Source organism: Symphalangus syndactylus, chromosome 16 (genome assembly GCF_028878055.3).
Source record: "Symphalangus syndactylus isolate Jambi chromosome 16, NHGRI_mSymSyn1-v2.1_pri, whole genome shotgun sequence".
NCBI lineage: Eukaryota > Metazoa > Chordata > Mammalia > Primates > Hylobatidae > Symphalangus > Symphalangus syndactylus.
In genome coordinates this window covers 34,617,371-34,643,519 of record NC_072438.2, presented here as the reverse complement: position 1 = coordinate 34,643,519, position 26,149 = coordinate 34,617,371, and the positions used below count along the sequence as shown (strand labels likewise).

General features: G+C 35.8%; 1 protein-coding gene across 3 annotated transcripts in view; it reads right to left on the bottom strand.

Moving 5' to 3' along the window:
• STIM2 (stromal interaction molecule 2) overlaps positions 1-26,149 on the bottom strand; it is a 157,306-nt gene that overhangs the window by 87,924 nt on the left and 43,233 nt on the right. For all 3 annotated transcript variants that reach the window (XM_063619749.1, XM_055245523.2, XM_055245524.2), the window contains exon 2: positions 16,115-16,245. In XM_063619749.1, the coding sequence (XP_063475819.1) occupies positions 16,115-16,245 (131 nt within the window). The remainder of the gene's footprint in view (positions 1-16,114; positions 16,246-26,149) is intronic.

The following is a 26,149-nucleotide window of genomic DNA, read 5'->3' as shown; positions in this document are numbered from 1 at the left end:
ACAAAGATAAGGCTGGAGCACTGAGCCTCAGTTGTAGGTAAAATAGTGATACCACTAATAAAAACAACACCACATTTAAAGAGAAATAAGAATCAGTGTTTTTAAGGAAGGCAGTGATTGGTCTAGCATGAGACTTTCTAAAAAGAAAAGCACAGACAGAAAGCAATGTATTTCATTAGCACTTAGGACACTGAGTTGGAGATCTGCACAGGCCAAACATGAGAATGGAATTGTGGATAGAAGAAAGAACTAAATATTTGCAGAAGTGATCATTAAAACCATGGGCCTGAATAAAATGTCCTAGGAAGTGAAAGAAAGAGGCCCAAAGATAAAAATCTTACTGAAAACATACACTTAGGGTGGAGGAAAAGTAAAAACAATGAAGAAATCAGAAAAGTAGGCAAGAGCAGGAAGCAGGAAAACCAAGCATGTTCTTTTCAATCCTATCCTCAACAACATTAAGACCCCGGTCAGACCACACGATTCGCTACTGAGTAAACCGGCACACGAGGGGCTTGCTTTAGTACTTCCCTGTCCTGCCCCTACGTCATGGCATGTGCTTCCTATCATCTAAACCCATGAAAACTATTCCCATTTCACAAAGTCCGTCTTAACGACTCTACGCAGAGCTTTGTTTGATGCTCCCCTAACAGATGTGCATCACAAGAGCATGCCACGATTCATGTGGCACTATTAGGACATCATTTGCTGTAACATGCCTTGTGGTATATACATACATGACATTATATGCCCTACTAGACAGTAAACTCATGGGGCCTATATTCAGTTTTTCAATCTGACCCATATTTAGTACAGTGCTAAATATATAAACGAGAAACTTCAAAATCTTACATGTGTTTTGTTTTTAACTAAGTGGTCAACAATGCCCTTAGGCCTTTTTCCCAAGCCATTCAGGGGGCCAAAGAAAAGAAAACAAAGGGAAAATGAGAACAAAACAAAAACCACACATAAAAATTTTCAAACATCCCCAATTAACACTTAAAAGAAATTTTAGGTATTTTTATGATATTAAAAAATACTAAAGGTCAGTTAGCAAGGACTGACAATTAAAGTAAAAGGCTCTTAAATATTCATTATCAATTGTTTGTAACATTTTCAGGATCCAGGCAAAATATTCTTTAATTTTAAAAAGTTCTCTTCATCCGATTCAGCCCTTTAGATCCACTAAGATTATTAAAAGGCCAGTGGGGTGGTACAAAGCATGTCATCAATATTTGGTAGTACCAATGCTAAGTCAAGAACAATATCAGGCCAGATCCAGAAAGGCCAAGATAGAAAGTCTAATACAGATTTAATAAGCAGGGGAAAGCAGAAAGGTGAATCCTCCAGCGAAGCTCAAGATAAGACTCAAGATAACACTTGGTAGAGTCCTTAAGATGGACCTTTTCAAATAGGAATAGTTTTCACGAGTTTAGATGACAGGAAGCACATGCCAAGATGTAGGGGCAGGACAGGAAAAAAGTACTAAAGCAAGCCCCTAGTGTGCTAATTTACTCAGTATGGTAAGATTCAAACCAAAATACAGGAAACAGGGTATGAGGTCCTAGTAAACGAACTAAATACCCGGAAGTTTCCAATATTAACATTAATAGACCATCCAATATTAACAGAAACCCAGTTCAAGAATGTATGCAGAGAGCCTCTTTTAGCTTCCACGGCTCAAAGCTGAATACAAGTTAAAAATCTAAAAATTAAAAAAAAAACTGGAAATTATGCCTAAACATGTTATGAAGAATGAACAGCAGTTGGAACAGTTGGACTCTAATCCTAGTGCTCCTTACATACACTATGTAACTTAAATAACTTAATTTCTCTGAAGCCTCTGTCTCCTTATCTGTACGAGAGAACACTTCTGTCCATCTCAAGAAAAGTACTGCTGAAGATAACGTGAGACAGCATTAAATGTGAGGTTATCTGAGGATAAGAACTATTTACCTTACACCTCCCTGATATAGCTTAGCACTTTACCTTACGACAACCCAAACAGCTTTCTAGAGCAGAACTCTCTCCTGAGACTATGTGATCAGTGACTGCAGCAGTCAGTCCTTGGAGAACTTCCTGCAGGCTAAATGCTGGATGGGTTCATAGGAAAACTTAGACTATTACATAAAATTCTTCAGATATGAAAACTTAGTTACCTTTGTTTTTGTGGTAAAAACACAAAAGATTTACTCTCCTAGCAAAGTTCAAGTATATGATACAGTATTATTAACTACAGTAACTAGCTACACATTAGATCCCCAGGGCTTTTCATCTTATAACTCAAAGTTTGTACCCTTTGACATGTGAGGTGATGAGACTGCGATAATAATCATTTCACAATGTATAAAGATATCAAATCACCACATCATATACCTTAAATATATACAATCTTTATTTGTCAAATATACCTCAATAAAGCTGGGGACATTTTTTTCTTTAAAAAAAAAAAAAAAAAGAAAAAATTTGGGAAAACTAAGAAATGTGCTACTAAAAAAAAATTCTAAAAGTCAATGAAAGAGTCAACATTATTTTAATATAAGAAAAGGTTTAAGCTATTTAAATGTATTTCTAGAGAATAAAAAAAACAAAAAACAAAAAAAAATCACTTACCTGCAAAAAAGAAAAAGGAATGGAAAGTTGCTGAGTGTTTCTGTCATGTTAGTAGAAAACAAGCTATACAATACAAAAAGACTCAGACTGATAAACCAAACTGAGGTACAGCCAGGGTTTAGCAGTAGCACAAATCTTGGCACAAAACTTAGATCAATTTAATAACAACTTTGTGAGGGAGCAAGACAAAGATAAAGGTAAGTACAACTGAAGCGGGCTGATAAGCCATATGGAGAAGGTGATTATATGGCCCATTTGCTTAGGACAGTCCTCGTTTACACCCTCTGTCTGGATGTAATTATTAATAACACTCTCTTTCACTCAGAAAAAATGCCAGCTGGGATAATAAATTATACGGCCATCCTATCTATAATAACAATAATACAAGGCTAATAATGTTAATGTTACAGTAAAGGCACAATTTAATTCATTTGTGAAATGGGAATAAATAAGTCTGTACTGATCAAAACATCTTTTAAGGTGAGATACTATGTGAAGTGTCCTAAACTCGCAAAAAAATATATTAGATTAACGCAATGCCATGCTGTGATGCTGAAAACGCTGAGGGAAGGAGTCGGGAGACGGCAGGACTGGCAGTACCATCAGGCTGGAACTGAAAAAGAGAAGCGCAGACACATCGTCCTGTCCTAATTCACACTTCTACTCCCACTGCTCTGCCACCTTCCGGTCTGTAACAAAGTTTAATAGGAAAGTCTTGTTGAGGTAAACTAAAAATGAAACAGAAATGAGAAATAATTTTTAATAAAAAATACATAATTACCATATGGTCTGACTAACGAAAGCAAAAAGAATTTGGTAAAGGGGCTAAAAGAGTCATTAGTTGAAGCAGGGGTTGTGGCAACTCCCAGAAAAAGGCAAAAGGCACCAGGCACAGTGGCTCATGCCTGTAATTCTAACACTTTGAGAGGTTGAGGCAAGTGGATCGCTTGAGCCCAGAAGTTCCAGACCAGCCTGGGCAACATGCTGGAACCCCATCTCTACAAAAAATATAAAAATTAGCCAGGCATGGTAGCTCATGACTGTAGTCCCAGCTACTTGGAAGGCTGAGGTGGGAGGATGCCTGGAGCCCAGGAGGTCAAGGCTGTGGTGAGTCATGTTCATGCCACTGCACTCCAGCCTGGGTGACAGAGCGAGATGCTGTCTCAAACAAAAAAGGCAAAAGGCACTGGGTTGAATGTTTCGATGCTCCATACTATGAAATGATTTCAGAAGTTCTTGGCTCTTCATACACAGATATGATACTACAGTCAGTTATTCTCAGTTTATAAGTAGATTGCATTTAAGAGTATGTATCCACTATGTGAAGCTTATCTTTCCACAGGAACTATGTTATGGTGTTTAACTTCCTAGTTCACCACAAAATCCTATTTAATCTGTATATAACTGAACTATATACAACCAATGGTGTTTCTCAAATGGCCTATGACTAAGACAGCCTCAAGAAGAGGGAACCCTCTATAATAAATCAGAACTCAAGCACAGAGATTAGATAGTCTGGATGGTAAGAAATAGTAGGATAAGAGAAAGTTCTTTGGTTTCTATTGTGGTTGCTTTGAGGGACAAGTAGATACATGACTAGAAACGCTCTGGGAGAATCAGCTCTTATCAAATGTCATAAACAAAAAATAACTCAACAGCAGTTGGTAAATGAACTGGAAAACCAAGAGACAGAGAAGATACTCCAGTAAATAGGTTACTATAATTGTCAGGACATAAGGCCATAAGTACTAAACTAAATAAATGCTGGGACCAGGTAGAAATTTCACAATTTAAGTAAGAAATATTCTAAGTATAATATAAAATCATGAGGTGTTTTCTTAAGATCTGTCTCAATAACTTGCACAATGATTCTTAACCATCTAGGTTACAGAACCATCTTACTTTAAAAAGCAAAAGATCCTCCCTCACATAAAAAAGACAAATACAACCCTGCTTTATAGTAACTGAATGTCAATGACTTCCTGTAAAACATACAAAGAAATTTTTAAGAAGGCACTTGGCAAAAGTAAAGTCACAAAATACAGGAGCAGAAAACAAGGTATCTTGGAAGAGCATCACAGTAGTATTTATATTTATAAATACTGTGTCTGAGATTATAAAAAAAACTGCAAAAGTATAATGCAAATAACTATAAGATTTATCGAGGTACAAAGAGTAAGTCATGAACCATATTTTCAAAGACCTAATCATAAAAAAATAAGATTTGTAAGTACACTGTGTACTCATAAAAGGTCAAGATAAATAGCTTCCAGCTACTATCAGAGTCCTGAAGGTCTAGTGGTTCTCAAACTTCATCAGAATCTCCCAGAGGACTTGTTAAAATGGATTGCTAGATCCCATCCCCAAGCTGCTGATTCAGTAGGGTTGGGGTGGGGCTCAAGAATTTGCATTTCTAACAAGTTTTGATGTTAAGTTAATACTGCTTGTCAAGGGAGCATCAATTTATTTACTCCTTAGAGCAATTTCTTGGAACTACACCAACTCCATTTTCCCTCCTTTCTCACTCTGTAAGCTAAATGAGAAGTATTAGGGTGGCCCTAACCTTTTTCTATTTGATATCTTGCTTCTAAAAGATTTTTGAGTGCCTATCTCATTTTGAATAATTTAAACTATAGTTACGTATAGGTAAACAAAGAAGAGGTAACCAAAATGACAAACAAGTATGTAATGCTTAGCACACTTTGGTGAGTTGCTGAATATCAAAATACCTTACACATACCCTATAAGATGACTTCCACCTACTTAAGAATCTTTCTTCCAGATTCCTAATTACTTCCTGGGTCTCTTCGGATCAATAGATACCCACACTCCAGATATAAATTAAACTTTAAAATAGAATTTGCAGCTAAAATATAAAGTCATAGTGGTAAATTTATAGGAAAAGATTTTTTTTTAAAAAAGTTTAATCATGTCTTCTCTTATCAAAATGATATCTACATTTTCTGCCTTACTCATTCTCTGCTTTTTTTTCCTAAACTAGTATAAATAAGTGAACTTTGTTCTTTTTTATTTTTTGAGATGGAGTTTCGCTCTTGTTGCCCAGGCTGTAGTGCAATGGCGTGATCTCGGCTCACCACAACCTCCACCTCCCAGGTTCAAGCGATTCTCCTGCCTCAGCCTCCTGAGTAGCTGGGATTGCAGGCATGCGCCAATATGCCCATCTAATTGCAGGCATGTGCCACCATGCCCATCTAATTTTGTATTTTGTGTAGAGACGGGGTTTCTCCATGTTGGTCAGGCTGGTCTCGAACTCCCGACCACAGGAGATCCACCCACCTCGGCCTCCCAAAGTGCTCGGACTGCAGGCATGAGCCACTGTGCCTGGCCTTATTCTATTCTTATATTACCACTTCTTACAAGTATCACAAGTATCAGAACTAATTTTAATCATAAACTGCACAGTGGATATCATTAAAAGGTCAGCAACTAATGTGCTATATGATGAAGAAACCTGCAAACAGTAACCATGAAAATTAGAGAAGAATAAATATTAACATTAGCAAGTGTCTCTAGAACTTGCTTTCTTGAGAAATTCTCACAATTGTCTGTTCTTATGAAAATGGAATGAAATCTCTGTGACTTATAACATGACATTGCTTTACAATTCATTAGCACAGTGGTCTCCAAATTTGGGTTGCCCACACCCAAAAAGGATGTATAATCTAATCCACTTGAAATTTTGAGAAAATATTAGAATTTACATTTACATTTAATTTTATCTCATTTTATTAATTTATATTTTTGTGGGTATTTTTTTTTTTTTCTTTTTTTGAGACAGTCTCGCTCTGTTGCTCAGGCTGGAGTGCAGGGGTGCAATCTCGGATCACTGCAAACTCCACCTCCTGGGTTCAAGCGATTTTTCTGCCTCAGCCTCCCAAGTAGCTGGGATTACAGGCACGTGCCACCACACCCGGCTAATTTTTGTATTTTTAGTAGAGATGGGGTTTCACCAAGTTGGCCAGGGTAGTCTCAAACGCCTGACTTCAAGTGATCCTCTCCCCTCAGCCTCCCAAATTGCTGGGATTACAGGCATGAGTCAATGCACCCAGCCATATTTTTGCAGGTATTTTAAAAACATGTAACATTAGTACAATAGTTTGAATGTGTTTATATATAGTATGTAATATATATGTATCTATACACACTACTTATATACAGCTATTTATTTTAAAATTATATCAGGAAGCACATACTCAAAAACCTTTTTTTCTTTCTTTTTTTTTTTTGAGATGAGGTCTCGTTATACTGCCCAGGCTAGTCTCAAACTCCTTAGCTCAAGTGATCTTCCTACCTTAGCCTCCTGAGTTGGCTGAGATTACAAGTGTGTGCTACCACCCTCTGCAAAACCCGAAGCATATGATAAAAACAGTCTGGAAAAATATGAGGATAATAATATAGAAACAGTTTGGAAAAACATGACAGTAGAGCCACTTTTGACCTATAGAAAGTCATTTTCTTTTTTGCTGCTATCAGAAATGCTAATTGATTCAACAATGCCATTTGAAGGATTGTATTTGAACCACAGGTTTCTCCACATTTGCATCAAATCTACTAGGTATCCTTCACCTTTTCCTCAACTTGTAAATCTGTTCAGCAGAAGACTCACTTCTATACATAAAAATCCATAATTTTCTTCAACATATAACTTTTCTGTTAACTTTCCAACTTCCCCTTAATATTTACCTTTAAGTAAGATAAAATGTTTTCATAAGAACAGATATGAAAAAATGAAGAATTCCAGACACTAACTTTTTTTTTTTTTTTGAGCTCTCAATAGCAGTTCTGCAGACTAGGAGTGCTGGCCTATGACTTGTGTGCCCTCTGCATTAAGCACTTAAATATATCAGGGTACAGAGACCTCTTACCTCAGATTCACTCTCCCACGAGCTCTTTTATGTTTTCCACTGTTGCCTTATTTTCTTGATATCCACAGATCATATCAGCATTAATCTGCTGCTTTCTCATGTCTTTTCTCACTTCTAGTCTCTTATGTACATATTGATTCTTTATTACTTCTCAATTCTTTCAGGACAAGTGTTTTTTTCCATGAAATGGCCTTTGTTTATCTTCGCAAAGCCAACATCTAGCACACTGTCTGGCAGACAATAGGTGCTCAATAAAAGATTGCTGAACCCAAGTTTGTTTCTTCAGCTCTTAATTATTGTTCTGTTGTTGACAAGTACTAAGCAGTTGCTGCTGCTGCTTAGCTCCAGAGAGTGCTCCTAACCCATGATCACCATGGGCTCTCCATGGTCACTTACAGGCCCAGGCCATTCCAAAAGTTTGATTTCCCAAATGTTTGTTCATTAAACAAACATTTATTAGATGCTTATTAAGTACTATTTAGACATTTATAGCCAAGAGATACCACCATGAAAAATTTAATAAATGCAAAACAAAAGCAACAAATTTAGCAAACAATGTTCTATTTATCATTTGCTAAAATGACTTTATCTTTGATCAGATGCTAAAGTAAGTTTAGTGTCAGTACTAATGAGTTATGTTAAAGTCACTGAAAAATCTGTGTGGTGTTATTTTGGTAGCAATTATCAATTTTCAGGAAAAAAATTCAATTAAACAAAAACTGACTGACCACTTACATTATGCCAAACTTAAGAGACAGTTTGTATTACAAAAGTTCCTTGTCAAACAGACGTAAGATTTACCATCCTTTTGAAGATTAATAATCTACGTTAACACAGAGAAACGACAAACACTAAAAATCAAGAACATGGGTTCTGGAGTCGGCCTGGCTTCAAAACCCCAACTCTATCATTTACAAGCTGGTAACTATGGGCGTATTGCCTAATCTACCAAACTGTTTCCTCATCTGCATATAAGATAATAAGGGTAGATTCTTAGCTAATAGGGTTGTTATAAGGAGTCCATACCATAGTACATACAAAAGTGCTTATACTATGGAACAAACAGTAAATGCTCAATAAATGTTATTTTAGTATATAAATCTATAAATTTAAGTTTAAGAAGTCCTACAAAACTAATGCAGCATTTCCCAATTTTGACCACATAATCCATTTTCCCATAAAACACTTATTAACATTCTCGGCTACTTTGTGTGGTGATTGCCATTATTTTCCAGAAAGAATTAAAGTCTCTATTTTTATGGTATCAAGTTATATTAACTAAACAAATCATGAAATTATGAAAATTTCAGCATACAGGAAAGTACTTCAGTAGTTATAAGTTTACAGACAGCAAGACTTCTCTAGCACCTATGCCCTTCCCTTCCCTTTGCCCTGCTTGTTCTTTCAGAAGAATGTCAAGTGATCCTTCAGTCAAACAAATTACACTGGTACATCTGTGCATGTAATTAGAGTCACCATTCACTGCAAAGCTCTACTCAATAGACAACTTTTAATCAGGCTTTAAAATTCTACACATATCCTATTACAAAGATGAACACAATGGGTTTTATTGTGGGACATTTCCAAAACAAAGCCTTTTAAAGGAAATTTTATAACTTTACTGCTTTTATATTCTATATTTCTATGGCTTGAGAATCTCCCATCAAATATTTCTAGTTAGTAAATTATCAAAATAAACTGTGGTAAGCAGTCTCTGAAATGGCTCCCAATGATCCCCACATCCTTGTATTTGTCTCTCCATGACGGTTGACTGGACCTAGTAACTCACTTCTCATGAGTAGAATACAGCAAAAGTGATGGGACGTCACTTCCAGCATTAGTCACAAAAATATTATGACGTCCACATTACTGCCCCTTCTCTTTCTCTCAGAGCTCCCTCTCACTCTGAGAGAGTGAGACAATGGGCTGAAGGAACCCCATTGTCATGTTATAAGCTGCCTACAGAGAGACCTATATGGCAGAAAACTGGTATCTCCAATAGCCATTGAGGACCTGTGAGACTAACAGCTATATGAGTAGGTTTTTAAGTGGATCTTCCCCTAATCAGGCCTTGAGATGACACAACCCCAGCCGATATCTTAATTGCAGCCCTGTGAAAGACCCAGAGCCAGAAGACCCACCTAAGCTGCACTAAGATTTCTGACTCACAGAAACCATGAAATGAGAAATGTGTGTTGCTTTAAGCCACTAAGTTTTGGGGTCATTTGTTACACAGCAATAAACTAATACACAAGTTAGAAGTTAACCTTAGAAAACTTCAGCAAAAAATAGATGTGTTTAATCTTTTGGACACAATACCCAACATAATTCAAAACACACTGCTCAATTTTAAAATGCATCGCCTTCTTTTTTGTCTAATCCTAATTTTGCCTATTTTCTTAAGTGACTCTCCACAGATACATCTGTGTTGTTAACTAAGCTTTCCAAGAGGTATAAAAACTATGGCAAAGGTATTGTGAACGCAGCATACGTAACATAAGGAATACTGAAATACTAGGTACAATGGACTTTTCAGATAAGTAGGTCTTAAAGTTGATTTTGTTTTATATATGTATATCAGACAAACTGATAAGAAAAAATCTCTAAAACTACCTATTCCAGGTGGTAAAATGAAAAAAAAAAAAAAAAAAAAAAAAACAAAGAAAAACTAGAACAAGGAAAGGAATGAAAAAATGTTCATTCAAAGAAAAAGAGGGAAAGGTAAGAACAGAAAACAAAATTCATACACACTAGCATCTATGATAAAACTTTTCAGTCACAAAATCAGCAATAACAATGTGAACTCCACTGCTGTGCTCAGGGCAACAAAACCATTAATTTCTCTTATTTAAATTATTTGTTGATCAAATACCTACACTTTCCAAAATTTCACTAAAATTGACAGAACGTGCAACCTTGAATGCAATCAACAATTCAATCTTAACAGGTCACAGATTCTGCACACATTGACATCTAACCTTTTTTATGTTGGTCCAGAAGACGATGACCTAGACAGAAAAAGCTTTATATCCTATTCCTCATCTGAAACACCCCAAGTACTCCAAATTCAGTTTTAACATAGCCCTGGAAAGTTATCAGATATTTATTCTCTTACTTGTCCAAGTACTGTACACATGATACGCTTTAAGTGTTACCCTCACTTTACCTGCCACCCTATAGAACATTACAGCCCCCATCATCTCTAACTGATAATGATCCCCCTGCCCCTGCTTATTTATTTTGTTTAGTCTCCTTCCCACAAGCCCTACCTGAATGTTCACTTGAAGGCACAGATTTTGTCTATCTTGTTCCTAATCTACTCCAAGCAACTATTTGAGTATCTGGTATAAAATAGGCCATCAGATATTAGCTCAATATTAAATAAATTATAAAAATAAAGAATTTTTCATATGACCAAAATACAAAATAGAGGATACTAAAGAGAAAAAAAAAATAAGTTTTTAACCAGAATTTTCAAATGCTAAATACTTTTCTGAATTTTTTTTAGAAAAGCAACATTTCAAAACAAAACAAAAATCACAAGAAATTAAGTACTTTAAAATTTGGGCTAAAGTCACAAGAAATTAAGTACTTTAAAATTTGGGCTAAGGTTTCCTATTAAACTTATAAAGTTTCCTAGTGAAGGCCAATAAAAGTCCATAAAAGAATTATTGTTTATTTCTTTCAAAAAGACACTTTAACAAGAAATACAAATCAAAATGCACCTATATTGAACTGAAGGACTATAGAACAAGTGCAGAATTAATAATTCATCCTTTAAAGCATACAAACACATCACACATGGAGTCTAGATCAGTGCTGTCTAATAGAAATAAAATGTGAGATACATACATAATTGTTTTCTAGAAGTTACACTGAGTAAAAACAAAGGAAGTAAATTTTAATATTATATTTCATGTAACCCAATATGTCTAAAATATCTCCAACAGGTAATGAATATTTTCAAATTAGATATTTAATATTATTCTTCTCATATAAGCCTTCAAAATTTCAAGTGTGTTTTATACTTTATAGCACACCTCAACTTCGAATGCTCAATAGCCAAATATGGCTAGTGGCTATCACACTGGACAGTGGATTTCTACATTCTTTTAGGTAACAGCAAAATATAAAGGCATGTTGTGTTTGCATTTAAATAGTAAGAGAAATATAGAAAGATATCATCTTCTGTTTTTAAATATTAAAATTCACCTCTCATATCAAAGAATTCTAAGCTCTACTTTTTAAACCTAAGTTTTATTTAGTTCTAACTTTTATTACAACATGCCTAAAATTCCATTGAAATTTAAAAGACTCAATAAGAGTTCTACTGAAATATAAATTACACAGCCATGTATGCTTAATTTGTTTTGCAGAGCGGTAATAACACTTTGCACATGTGCATTTAATATCTGATAAAGGCTGGCGCATGCCTGTAATCCAAGCACTTTGGGAGGCCAAGGCAAGAAGATTGCTTGAGACCAGGCTTTTGAAACCAGCCTGAGCCACACAGCAAGACTCTCATCTCTACAAAAGTAAAAATAATTAAAAATTAAAAGAGTGTATCTGATGAGGTAAAAAAGATTAAAATAACTTGTACTTCTAAGAATTATAATGCAATCAATTACAAATAGGCTGTCAAATATCTGCAAAAGCTTCCTTGATACCTTCTCTGTGTATATATCATGCACACTTTTAACTGCTCTTTCCTTTGAAGGTATTTTTAATGATTCAGGAAATGTGGATTTCTGCTATTTTTCGTATTTAAATATTTTTGTAATTGTGGTGTGCTATGATTTGAATGTTTGTCCTCTCCAAAACTCATATTGAAATTTGCCATTGTGGCAGTGTTAGGAAGTAGGAGGAAATAGGGAGGTTCTGGGAGGTAATAGGGCCATAAGGGCTCAACCCTCAGGAGAGGAATTAATGCCCTTATAAAAGGGAAAGTTAGACACCTTTTGCCTCATGGGCCTTCTACTTCCATCCCATAAAGAGAAAACAGTCCTCCCTCTGGGCAACGCAGCATTCAAGGAGCCATCCTGAAATCGGAATCACCAAACCTGCCAGCACCTTGATGTTGGACTTCCCAACTTCCACAACTGTGAGTCAATAAATTTCTGTTCATTATAGATTACCCAGTCTATAGTACCCTGCTATAGCAGCACTAGACTAAGAAATATATTAATATATATTTATATTATATATTAATATATAATAATTATATATTTAATATATTTTATAATTACATAATGTATATTATATAATATTTTATTTATATTAATGACATGTTAATATATCATATATATAATGAGAAATATATTTGGTCTTTGTCCCAGGTTCCAGGCACAGAGATCCTAAAACCCTGGAAATTTCCTGATAGGTGAGTCTTTTGTTATTCACTATTGCCCCCATCCACCAACCTGAGTTTATGCTAACAAAGTGATTTAGGATAGGGCCCTAAATAGCTTCGGGATAAAGCTGGTTACTAGAAAGACCAAGTAATTAGAGGTTTGTAACTTTAAGTCCCACCCACTGACCTCCAGGAAAATTGAGCTCTACAAAAACTCTGTTACAAGGTTCAGGATTCAAAGAGCTTCCAGGCTGGTGGGCATATCAAGGTGCTGGGAGGGTGGAATGAAGAAGACATGGAAGCTCTGAGCACACCGCCCCCATACCTTGCCTTATGCATTTCTTCTATTTGGATGTTCCTGAGTTGTAAACTTTAAAATAAACCAGTAAAGTGTTTTCCTGAGTTCTGTGAGCCATTTTACCACGTCATTGAAACTGCAGAAGCTCAGTTTTTGGGTTAAAACCTAAAACTGCACAGAGTATTCATCTACTCAACACTGTATACTCTCAGAGTTGACACGGAATTTGTTTGACAAAGCTAATCCTGTCATATTGTAAATGACTAAGAAAATGTACAATAATAACTTCAAAAAACCTCTTTGGCTTAGAGAATAAATTACCTCTATAAATTACCTCTATTTTATAAAAATATAAATATAAAAATATAATATAAAGAGAGAAAAGGAGTAATGATAATGATGTTGAGAGAATGAATCATCCACTCAGTATAATAAAATGGCTCACAATAAATGACAACTAGTTTACGTTGTTTTCCAATAACAGTAAAACTCTTAATAATCCATCAATTTTACCTCACTCAGTCTTCCTTATGACCAACAGAATATATAGTTCAAATACTTTTTAAGTTGGAAGCTATGTAAGATAGAATATCATATAGTCAGTGGTTCTAGAAATAAATATATAAATTGATCTACTTTGAACCGAAAGTAATGATTTTAGTATCACTGGCACTGACTGAGCTCTAATCGAATGATTTTAATCACAATAAATGGCTGAAATCAACTGATGCAGAGACACTAAACATAAGACTGAAGATTTAATATCTGACCTAATAAGCAATTAGAAATCACTAAGTCTCTTAGCTATCACACTCTCAAAATGATAATCATGATGGATTAGAAAGGAAAAACTTAGAGACAGTAATCTAGACACAAGATAATAAATACCTACATTAGAACAGAACAAGCAAATAACTAGAATAGATAAAAGGTAGTGGGGAAAGGAAGAAAAAGGAACATATTTTAAGAACACAAGAGCTTAATTTACAGCAGGGGTTGGCAAACTACAGCATGCAGGCCAAATATGGCTGGCTGCTTGTTTTTGCAAATAAAGTTTTATTGGAAAACAGCCATGCCCATTAGTTCTCGTACTGTCTATGGCTGCTTCACACTATAGTGGCGGAGTTGAATAGTTACAACAGCAACTACAATGGCCCACTAAAGCTAAATAATTTGCCACCTGGCCTGTATTCGTTTCCATTCATTATAGTACTGCCATAATAAAGTACCATAAATTGGATGGCTTACAACAATAGAAATTTATTCTCTTACAGATCTGAAGGCTAGAAAGAAGTTCAAAATCAATGTGTCCACAGAATCATGCCGTCTCAAAGGCTCTAGGGGAGAATCTGTTCCACGCCTTTCTCTTAGCTTCTGGTGTCGGCAGCAATCCTTAGCATTCCTTGATTTGCAGTTATATAAAACTAATCTCTGCCTCCACTGTCACAGAGTCATCTTCTCTCCTGTTCTGTGACTCCACAGGGTGTTCTCCTCTCTTAGCGGAACACCAGTCATACTGAACTACGAGCCCACCCAACTCCAGTATGACTTTATCTTAACTACATCCGCAATGATGCTATTTCTAAATAAGGTCACATTCTGAGGTGCTGGGGTTTAGGACTTCAACATATGTTTTCAGAGAACACATTTCAACCCATATCTTGGCCCTTTACAGAAAAAGTCTGCCAACATCTACTTCAGAAGTAGAAGAATCAAGAAATAGGTCCAGAGGTGCAACTGAACAATGAGAGATTTAAAATAGCAAAACCGGGATTTTATTTTACACATACTAAGTTTAAAGCAACAGTAAGAGCCCTCTAAAAACATCAGGAAGAAAGCAAAAGGTCAGGGATCTGGACTGGCCTAGAGATAGGGGAATTGGGGCAATCTGAAAACGGATGGGCATTCTCAAATAAACGTTTTGTATAGCAAGCCAAGAACTGATCTTCAGAGAATGTCTCCGTTAGATAACAATGTTACTAGACACTGTCACTGTTATATCACATGAGACAATAATGTAGAAAATAATGTAATTTACTATTATATAATCTGAAGGAGAAGCAATTCAACAGTGACAAATCCAACAAAGTGACTGAAGAGGCCTGAAAAATGACCAGGGGATTTGGTTAGAATGAGACAACACTCAAAGAAGACAACTTTTAGGGAGAAACTAAGACAGAAACCAGACCGGTAGGGTAAATGGGAATGCTTAAAAACTAAAGACAGTAGGTACAGTAAATTACCATGCTGGTGGTCTCCAATGAATCACATTTCCTGGTTATCTATATCTTTGTAGAATCTTCTTCCACACAGATTCTGAGCTTAGCCAAATGACTTGTTTTGGCCAATAAATTAGCAACCATTTGCAAGCAGAGGAATGATAAACACTTGCACATGGGAACTTGCCTTCTTGGAACACTAGCTGCCGTGCTGTAATAAAGTTTGGGCTAGGCTCTTGAATGATGAGAGGTAACATAGAAAGAGATTACACAGAATAAGAGGCTGTCTTAGATACTCCAGCCCCAACAGAGCTCCCAAGAGAATGCAACTTCCATAGTGAACTCAGTCCATACCTAAGGGTACAGAAAAACTGCCCAGCTGGGGCCAGTGATCCCACAGAATCAGGAGAAATAATAAACTGTTGTCATTTTAAACCACTACATTTGGAGTGGTTTGTAAAACAACAATAGATAAAATACGGTCACAATAGGATACATGTGTGAGAAATACAAGAACATGAGATGGAAAATTTTTATAAAACTGGAAGACTTATATCCAAATGGTGGGAAAAACAGAAAAACCATGTAAATGTTTATAGAGGGTAAAATTAACGTGTAAAAAGAAAAACTAAAGATGTTGAAGATGAAAGCAATGAGCCACATGAGGAAAGAGAAAATTGAAGACTAGAAACAGAAATGCAGTCATTCTGTTCTGAGACAATAGCAAGGAAAACATTTTTCCACCTACTTCATCACTTTCCTCTACTTCAATTCCACCATCTTTGTCATCATCCATTTGTTTATGTATTGTTTGAAGAGCTTCCAGACTAAATCTGTCTTCTTCTGTAAAGCATGGTGGACTCAGTGACATGCAGGGATCTGAAAGAGAACAAAGGGCAATTACTAACTTGCCATACCAAAACAAAGGCTATAGTTAGAGAGTATAATTTAAAAGAAAACCAACAGAATTAAACTTCAGACTAAGTTAAACTAAGAGACTTTAAAACGTCTAGCAGAATATTCTTCACATCAAAAGTATAATATATGAACACAACTGACTAAAAATAAATAATCCAATTTAATTAACATCAGGCAACTACAACCAGGAGTTATGCCAGTACTAACTTTAGGTTATCTAAAATCTCTACATCTTTAACCATTTCTTCTTATACAACCTGAATATTTACTAATCATGATTTACTAATCATTCCCCCTACCAAAAAAACAGATGACCTCCTTCCACTAAAAAAAAAACACTAAAAATCACAGAATACAAAGTGCTATTTTTGCACAATCCAGTTTAATCAAAATGAGTCCTAGAAAATATCACCAAAAAAAGGGAAAGAAAATGTAAAATAGTCACATGACCCTTTTGTTTCCATTTTTCTATTTAAGATAATCCAAGAGTCTACCCATATAGCTTTTTTCAAAATACATAAGTTCTTAGGTTCAACTACGACAACAACAAACAAAAGAAAAAGACTAACCAGATTTTTTAAAATCTTGTTCTTCATGTTATCTTTAATATACATTTACTGGTCAACCCTTTCCCTGTGGAATATATGTGAATCCTCACATTCAGGTTGTCAAAAACTAAGTTAGAAAGCATGAAACATTTTTCAATGGCTTAAAATCAGACTGATGGAAATTACTTCTTGTGCACATAACTAGCAAACAACCTATGTATCAAAATGGGACAGTTCTGCCGAAGCTTCACTTACACCAGTCTGGCTGACTGGTGGACTGACAAAATTCTAAGAACTTACTTCTCTTCTACCAAGTCACTACAATAATATTCCTTTAAAATGCCATCAGAACCACATATATTTCCAGAAATAGTATAGCCTTAAAGTTGAAAGTGGTTAGCATAAGACAGAGGTTAGCCACAGCTTAGTTACCTCATCGATAGTTGGTCTATCATCTGGCCCTACTATCAATTAGCTGTCATTAGTTAACTGTGGACAAATCACTCGTCCTTGTGTCTTAGTTCCCTCATCCCTAAAATAAAGCAAGTAGAGATACTAAGATCTATTGCAGCTATAAGGGCGTAAGAATATCTAATTCTGTGCTTAGGGGAAAAAAAGCTGGGAGAAGAGAAGCCAATATTTGAGGCCCACAGATAATTTAATTTAAAAAAAAATTCAAACTGATATTACCTAACATGTTCCAATTACAGCTGAAAAAATATTTTGGTGATTTAACATTTTTAATAGTTTTAATTCAAAATCTAATTTTAATTTCTTTAGTCTTAGAAGGGGAGTAAACAGAAAAGAAAGGAAACTATAAAAGTAGGAAATGCAATTATAAGTTCTGTATGATATATAAATACATGTACATACAAATATTTGAAACGCCAGTCAAGATTTGCTAAAACCCAAGAACTTAGAGGCATAATGGTCAATTATGATCCCGAATTCACAGAACAATCAAGACCCTGATATGCCCATAAGTTTGAATTTATTTGCAATTATTTAAAAGATACAAAATAGAAGATAAGAGCTCAGGTACCAAAATGACATATAGTGTAAAGATCTGAATATAACATGTAATTGCCTCCAGCAGACCTGTTTTTTACACATAGTTTAATCTGCTAAAAAACACAGTGAAGGTGTTCATTGCAACTGGTGTATAAGGAAAGGGCCAGCATCTCTCACTCTGGTTAAATAGGCTTTGTTGTGAAAGTCTCTAAGAGGAGTCAACAGTGAGGACCATATAACCATAGGAAGCTTTAAGAGAAATTAGGAGCAACATGACTTGAAAAAAGTCATAGGAAAATAAAATTGGTAATTATTTACTTAAACAGGCATATTTCATAAACACTAGCTAATCTAATAAAATACTCTCTCTCAAGTCTACTTCAAGATGTTAATACTTCTCCATGAAGTCTTTCATAAACACTATTTCCTAGTGATCACTTCCTTCTCTGCACTCCATTCAATCCACTCAACAACTATCTAATGAGCACCTACCACATGTCAGGCACCAGAAATACCATGGTGAACAAAACAGACAAAAATCCTCATAAAACTTATATTTTACTGGGGACTATGAACCTAACAAGATAAATAAGTAAAAGGTATAGGCATGTTAGTAGTGGTAAACATTTAAGGAGAAAGTGAAAAGCAGATATGAAATGTCAAGGGATTTGAAATTTTCGATTATATCTTCATTTTCTAATCATTCTACCTAAGTCCTCACTTAATGCTGTACTTGATTAAGCTTTAATTGCCTTATGTGTCATTTTTGTCCATACAACTAAGATTATGAACAGGGCAGGGACCATGTTTCTCCACTTCTCACATAGTACCCATTTTAGCTGAACATATTTTAAGCCTCTGATAAATTCTGTTACTTCATATATTAACTAAATTACAAACTTCTAGGCTTCTATCCTGTGCAAGGCAGTGACAGGCATTAGGAATTAAAGAGATAAGAGAGTATCCATACCCAAAAAAGCTCACAGTTTTGTGAAAAGGAAGACACGTAGACTCCTACAATATATCATGTTAGGTAAAAATTTTCTAGAGGTAAACTTGAAGAATTTTAAATCATCTGTAGTTGATAAGCTTGAGAAAAGAGAACAGCATGCCTAGAAGCAGCATCGGACGTTCAGTGACATTAAAAAAAAACACAGAACATTCAGAAAAATGCAAGTGGTTTAATATGTCTGTAGTACAGAGATACCAACATACAGAGAAGAGAAGATCAGGTAGAGATTGCTAAAAGGCCAGATCTCTAAAAGCTCTGTATTAATGGATTTCAAGGAGGGGAATAACACAACCAGATTCATTTAAAATCTCTGGTGACAATGGAATGGGATGATGGCAATTCACCAGATCCCTCTGGTGACAGTGGAATAGGACGGTGACAAGACTGAGAGACACAGCTGACAGTCAGCCTGGCAGCACTCAACAGACCATGCCTCCAAGGAACAGAAACGGTAGATGATGAGACTGCTCTAGGGTTAGGTGTTTTGCCAAGTTTGAGCCGCAGAGGAAAAACGAGTTGAAGTTATGGCAACAGTGATCCATTTCTTCACATGAAATTGTATTTCCTTTAAAGTATGACACAAGGCTTTTACAAATCTAATTTAGAATAGCTGCCAATTCTGAACTCTATTACCTGTTCTAATGTCTCTTTTCATTTTTAGTTGTTTACCTTCTAGGTTAATTCAGCACATGTGATCATTTTAACTCAAATTAGCGGGCCTATACTTATTTTAAAATATACAACCTGCTAAAAAAGGTCTGTGCCTATAATTATAATGGTTCAAAGGCAATTGCTACCAATATTGTTCTCCTTTGCTTATATTTTATAGACACTTTCTTTAGCTACCCAAAATGCCCCAGTGGACATCAGGTACTCCACACTAGTACATCTTCCTCATCTAAACAGAATTCATTCGCTAATTTAAACATGATATGGAGTGCCTATAATATGTCAGGCTCTGTGCTTGGTGCTGGGCACACAAGGCAACAACTAAGACAAATGTCCTCCCCTCTGCCCTCACCTTGTGTTAAATGCAACACAGTGTGATATAGCTTTTGAGTATTATATGCTAAGCACTCTTTTCTCTAGATTAACAGCAGCATTTTGCGCTGAGGGAAAAGGAACCAGCTGCAACAGAATGAGACCTAACCCAAGTCAGCTATCAACACCATTATTAAATTCCACCTTGCTTTCCTGTAATTAGAGCCAAATGCTCAGTATGGTTCTACAGAAAGTAAAATGAATTAAAATTATTTCACCCACTAAGAAATATCTACTACAGGCTGGGCACAGTGGCTCAATGCCTGTAATCTCAGCACTTTGGGAAGCTGAGGCAGGCAGATCACCTGAGGTCAGGAGTTCGTGACCAGCCTGGACAACATGGCGAAACCCCATCTCTACGAAAAATATAAAAATTAGCCAAGCATAGTGGCACACTCCTGTAGTCCCAGCTGCTTGGGAGACTGAGGCAGGAGAATCGCTTGAACTTGGAGGCGAAGGTTGCAGTCAGTCAAGATCATGCCACTGCACTCCACTGTGGGTAATAGAGTGAGACTCTGTCTCGAAAAATATATATAAATAAAAAATAAAAAAGGAAGAAATATTATCCACTACATTCTAGAAACCAATACTATTTTATCTTCATAATTTATTCCCTGCAACCCTGTATGGGGCAGATAATATCTCTATTTTTCAGATGAGGAAATAAGACTCATGAGTAACTTGCTTAAGATCATACTCCTAAAAATGACAACTGGGATTCTAAGTATTCACAACTCCAAATCCACACTCAAGTGTCAGTATAACGAACATAAATGGGTGAGTGCCACCAGCATGAGAATTAAGTACCGCTATCACGGATATTGCCAGGACCTGGCTGAGGAGCTGACTGCACCAAGAAACATAAATGTGCCCCGTGGAAGGAGATCATCAGACACTTGCAGAATAAAATTCACAATCTAGAATACATATCTATACTTCCTGCCTTACTTTTCCTTTAGATAATCTATCTCCACTTCAATTCACACTCCCCTTGAACAAACCATTATATTAAGTATATTATATTGTATCATAACTTTACCCTAAGCTTGATTGAGAACATGCATTGTATTAATTTTTTATTCTCAGTATCTACCACAGTAAGTGACATATTTGTTGAATGGTTTAAGTATATGTAAATATTAGAAGCCAAATGAATTAGCTTCTAAATACAATTCATTTATGTAGCAAATACCTAAATGCCAGAATCTAGGTTAGAAGCTGGGTACACAAAAGGCAAAAACAAATAAATAAAGTTAAAGATGGCAGATGCAATGACAGATATACAAATAAACGATGGTGACAAAACTAAGGGAATAGTCATGTCTACATGCACAGCAAGAAAGGCTTCAAAGAGAAAATGACATTTACACTGATTCTTGAAAGATGAGCAAGTGTTCTCTAGGAAGACAGGTATAGGCAAGAACATAAGCTAATGATTATTATATAACAAAAGGGTGATAATAACTATCAATATGGAGCATCCTTGTATTTATATTGCATAGAATATACTTATATAAAAATTAAGTGTTACACATTTCACTTTGCCCACAAAGTAGGCATTATTCCCATTTAATTCGATAATTAACAGAAAAAGTATAAGCGAAGGCCAGATCATGGAGAGATCTACAGATTAAGTCCTAAAGTGACAATAAAGGAGAAAAAAACATTAATAAATTATTCACTGAAAGCCCTAACTTGCATTTTCCTCCATCTGCAAAGCTCTTTCTTCCAAATATATCCATGGTTGGTTAACTCCTTTCATTCCAACTTAAATGATCCTCCTCAGAAGCTGTCTTATTTCCCTATGTAAGATAGCCTTCTCCTTCACTGTTTCTACTTGTTTAATTTTTCTTCATAGCGCTTTACCACAGGGCAGTATATGAGTTGATTCATTTGCTTACTAACTCTCCCACCATAATGCACCCATGAGATCACAGGCATTGTTTTGATCATTCCTCTTTGCCCAGTGCCTAAACCAGTATCTGGCACACAGTAAGTGCTCAAAATATATTTGTTTACTAAATTACTTATCTAACTGGACTTTCAATATAAATATATGTTTACTAAATTACTTACCTAATTGGATTTCCAAAATGTTTGAAAGAAAAAAGCTTTTCAAGTAATAATTTGGCTGATTAGAAAAGCAGGACGGAGAAATTAACAAAATTCACCTTTTAACACTGAATTTAAACCTAAGTAGTTGGTAAAAATCTAATAACATTACTCTTCTGCTTAAAACTGTTCAGTATTCCCCAGGCCTAAAGTATAAATTCTATTCACTGTCAAATAGTATTGTTTAAATACTTATTGAACAAAATATGCAACATACCATGCAAAAATAACCAAGGGGAACTTTAAAATATTTAAGACAGTCCTCATACTCTCGTAATAAAGTGAAAACTCCATGAAGTCAAAAATAAAGTCTGTTTTATTGATTACTATACAATATTACTATGTATAGTTACTATACATAGTATAATACTGTATTACTATATATAATTACTACTGTTATACATCTTATATGTAAATTATTATTGTATGTTACCAAATCTAATACATAATTTGCCTTTTACATGTAAGCAATTGCATTTTCAGTGACCTTATGAAAGTTCAACTGGATTTTGGTAATTGGGAGTAGAAAAAGGGAAAACAAGAATAAACACAAACAGGAAATAAGATGAGCTCTGGAACCCACAATAAGCACAGACTGGCTAGCAGGCTAGTTCTCAACTGAGAGTGGTAAGGCCTCCTCCCTGCTCACTCACCCTCTCTCAGCTGCTACTGGCGGTCAATGGCGGGGGTGTTGTGGAGGGCAAGAATACTGAGTTAACTGCAATGCACAGGCCTGACAAGTCCCACACAACACAGAACTGTCCTCTGCTATACCAACAGTACTCCCCAATGGAAAGAAGAAACACCAGCAAGACAGATGAAGTAGCAATCAAAGGTGAATGTGTCAGTTTCATTTTTAATCTACAGCATATGTTTGCTACCAAAGAATGCCTATCACAACAGTCTAGGCAAGAAGTAATAGAATATAAACTACAGAAATGATAGTGGGGATAGAAAGAAAAGATCATACTGAAGTGAGTACTAAATATATTAAGAGAAAACAGACAAATATGACTGGCATTTCAGGCCTAAAAGTCATCCTAGGTAAAACAAAGGTACATTTTCATCTATCTAGCTGAGCCACACCAAACACAGAATTATAAAATGCATCAAATGCTATTCCCTTTGCCTTCACTAGAGGAATAAATATAGCATATTCTATACTTTGCCATCCTAGTCAATTGATATATGTGGGGAATACAGTTCAGAAACTTAAGAAATTAAGAGCTTAAGAAAGAAATGAAGCTGAAAAAAGTAAGTGAAATCTTTAGAGCTAGGTTCCCTCCTATAAGATTATTTAAGTCAGCAAATTTCATGCAGAAAAGAACAACTAAGAAGGGGAGCCAGGTGACTCAATCACAAACTGAGGACTGCAGCCCACTAACAGTGTTTAACAGCATATGGCGCCGAGAACTTGGCTTACCACGCTGGCAACTATTTAATGAATCTCATGATTAGGATTTTCTTAATTACTACCACAGAGAGAACTTTTTAAATAAGTATTGTTTGTATTTAGTACTTCCACTAATTGCTCAAGCATTTACCAAATCAAATACTTCAATACTTCAAATATTCAATGTGAGTATTTTCAGAATAAATTCTCGAGAAAATTTTCAGGTGTCATTTTTCAATATACCAAAGACCTGATTCAAACTCAAAAGGAGAGTGAAGAATGTCTTCCTTCTCTTCTGATACCCTCTCCAGGGCAAAGTCTATTTCATATTCCTAGTATTCCCTTATATTTCCAGTATCTAGCATACTACAAACACCTAGCACATAACAGGACTAATGGCTACTTCTCCAAAAAGAGTAATGCATAAATAATAAAAGCTGCTGCATATTTTTTAGAGAAAAACGAGTTTCAGCCTTTTATACATGTTACCTATTACATGATGATAGGCATTCAAAAAATACTAATATTTATTGAGAGCATATACTACATGCTAGAACAGCAAATGAGAAAGGGAAAGTTGTAACTGGATTAGGTATACCAAATGCTATACCAGGAATGCTATAAAAATGCAGGCAGAGGACTCTAGATAATCTCTGATTATCTATTCAGACTTTTGAAAAGTTCAACAATTAAAGGAGACAGACTTTACCAACAGAGGGCTGAGAAACCACTGCAGATGTTCTCTGATTATGGCTTAAGTACTACTCTAAACAGAAAATACAGGACCTTTGGTGAAAACTCCTTCTGACTGATGACTGCCTCTTAGAACTCTGAATCTCTATAATCACTCACTTTGCATAAAAAGTACCTGCTAATTTACCTGGACCCTAGCAAAAACAAAGTAGTTTCCCCTGATTGTTAGCTAAAAGTTCCCCTAAATAATTGCTAACTTCATCTATACCTTTCCAATGTTTTATTTCATGTTTTCATTTCACTTCATTTATTTATTTATTTATTGAGACACACTATTTATTTATTTGAGACATGCGATTTATTTATTTATTTATTTATTTATTGAGACACACTGTCGCCCAGGCTAGAGTGCCATGGTGTGATCCCAGCTCATTGCAACTTCCACCTCCTGGGTTCAAGCGATTCTCCTACCTCAGCCTCCTGAGTAGCTGGGACTACAGGCACCCGCCACCACGCCTGGCTCATTTTTGTATTTTTAGTAGAGACGGGGTTTCGCCATGTTGGCCAGGCTGGTCTCGAACTCCTGACCTCAGGTGATCCGCCTGCCTCAGCCTCTCAAAGTGCTGGGATTACAGGCGTGAGCCACTGCACCCAACCTCAAATGTTTTAAATAGACTATCATACAAACTCAATTCCTTAGGTCCCTTCCCACCTTCCAGAGACATTTAAGAAGTTATCATATTCTGATTATTTCACTCCTACATATGTCCCCATCTGTACCCCACCACACCACCACCAAGCAACTTAAATTCCTACTAATCTCAGAACCTCTCTAAAGGTAGGAACCAGAAGGTAATGCCTCCACCTCAACAACCTCAACAACTGTCTTACTAATATGCAATTCATTTACTAACATACTCTTCTATCCAAAAAGTATCTACACTTATATTCATGGTTAACCAATATGTTCCTTCAGTTCAGTGTATCTAAATAAACAAGTAGGTGTATTCATATAGCTGTATTTATCTCTATATTCACTGACAGCTATCTAATTTTTTTATTTTAGTTTAGCTTTTTGTTTGTTTTTTTGTTTTCTTGTTTTTTTGAGACAGAGTCTCACTCCATCACCCAGGCTGGAGTGCAGTGGCATGATCTCAGCTCACTGCAACCTCTGCCTCCGGAGTTCAGGCAATTCTCCTGCCACAGCCTCCCAACCAACTGGAATTACAGGCGCTCACTCAGATAATTTTTGTTTTTTTTTTTTAGTAGAGATGGGATTTCACCATGTTTGGCTAGGCTGGTCTTGAACTCCTGACCACAAGTGATCCACCTGCCTTGGCCTCCTAAAGCGCTGGAATTATAAGCGTGAGCCACCGCGCCCAGCCAGCTTTCTAATTTTCTCCACTGTTTTATACTATAAATTCCTAGAAAACAATGATGTTTCTGTATATAACATTGTAGCATCTGTCATTATCTTAGAAAATAGTTGACTAGGTGCAAAAAAAGAAAGTAAACAGGTGCATGCAAATTTCTTGACTCCTGGTTCCCAGGGATGCTATTGAAAACTTAATGAAAAATGTCTTAAGCAAAAGATGTGGGTGCACACATATACAGAATCACAGAGGCAGTTCTCAACTTCTCTCCAAAGATCAGAAAAATCTCATTGACTTATACAAGTGAAACCAAAGTGACCAAAATAATTAAGAACCAGGATTCCAAGCAGCACTGGCCCTTTTGAGACCCTAGCTCATGCTACTAACATTTTCATTAACAATGTTATGAGCACAGAGTAGTGGAAGAGCTTTGCTTATTTCTATTTATTTTGTGTTGTTTTGGAAGGCAGAATATGATAATTCCAGGCTACAACCACAACATTATGAACGTACGCAGTGCTACTGAAATTGTATGCTCAAAAACGGTTAAAATGATCAATTTTATGTTACGTATATTTTACCACAATAAAAGCTACAACCAAACATAAGCTACAGTGAACAAAGATGATTACTATTATCTTAACTATATCAACACTAGAGAAATATAGAGAATATTGTTCTT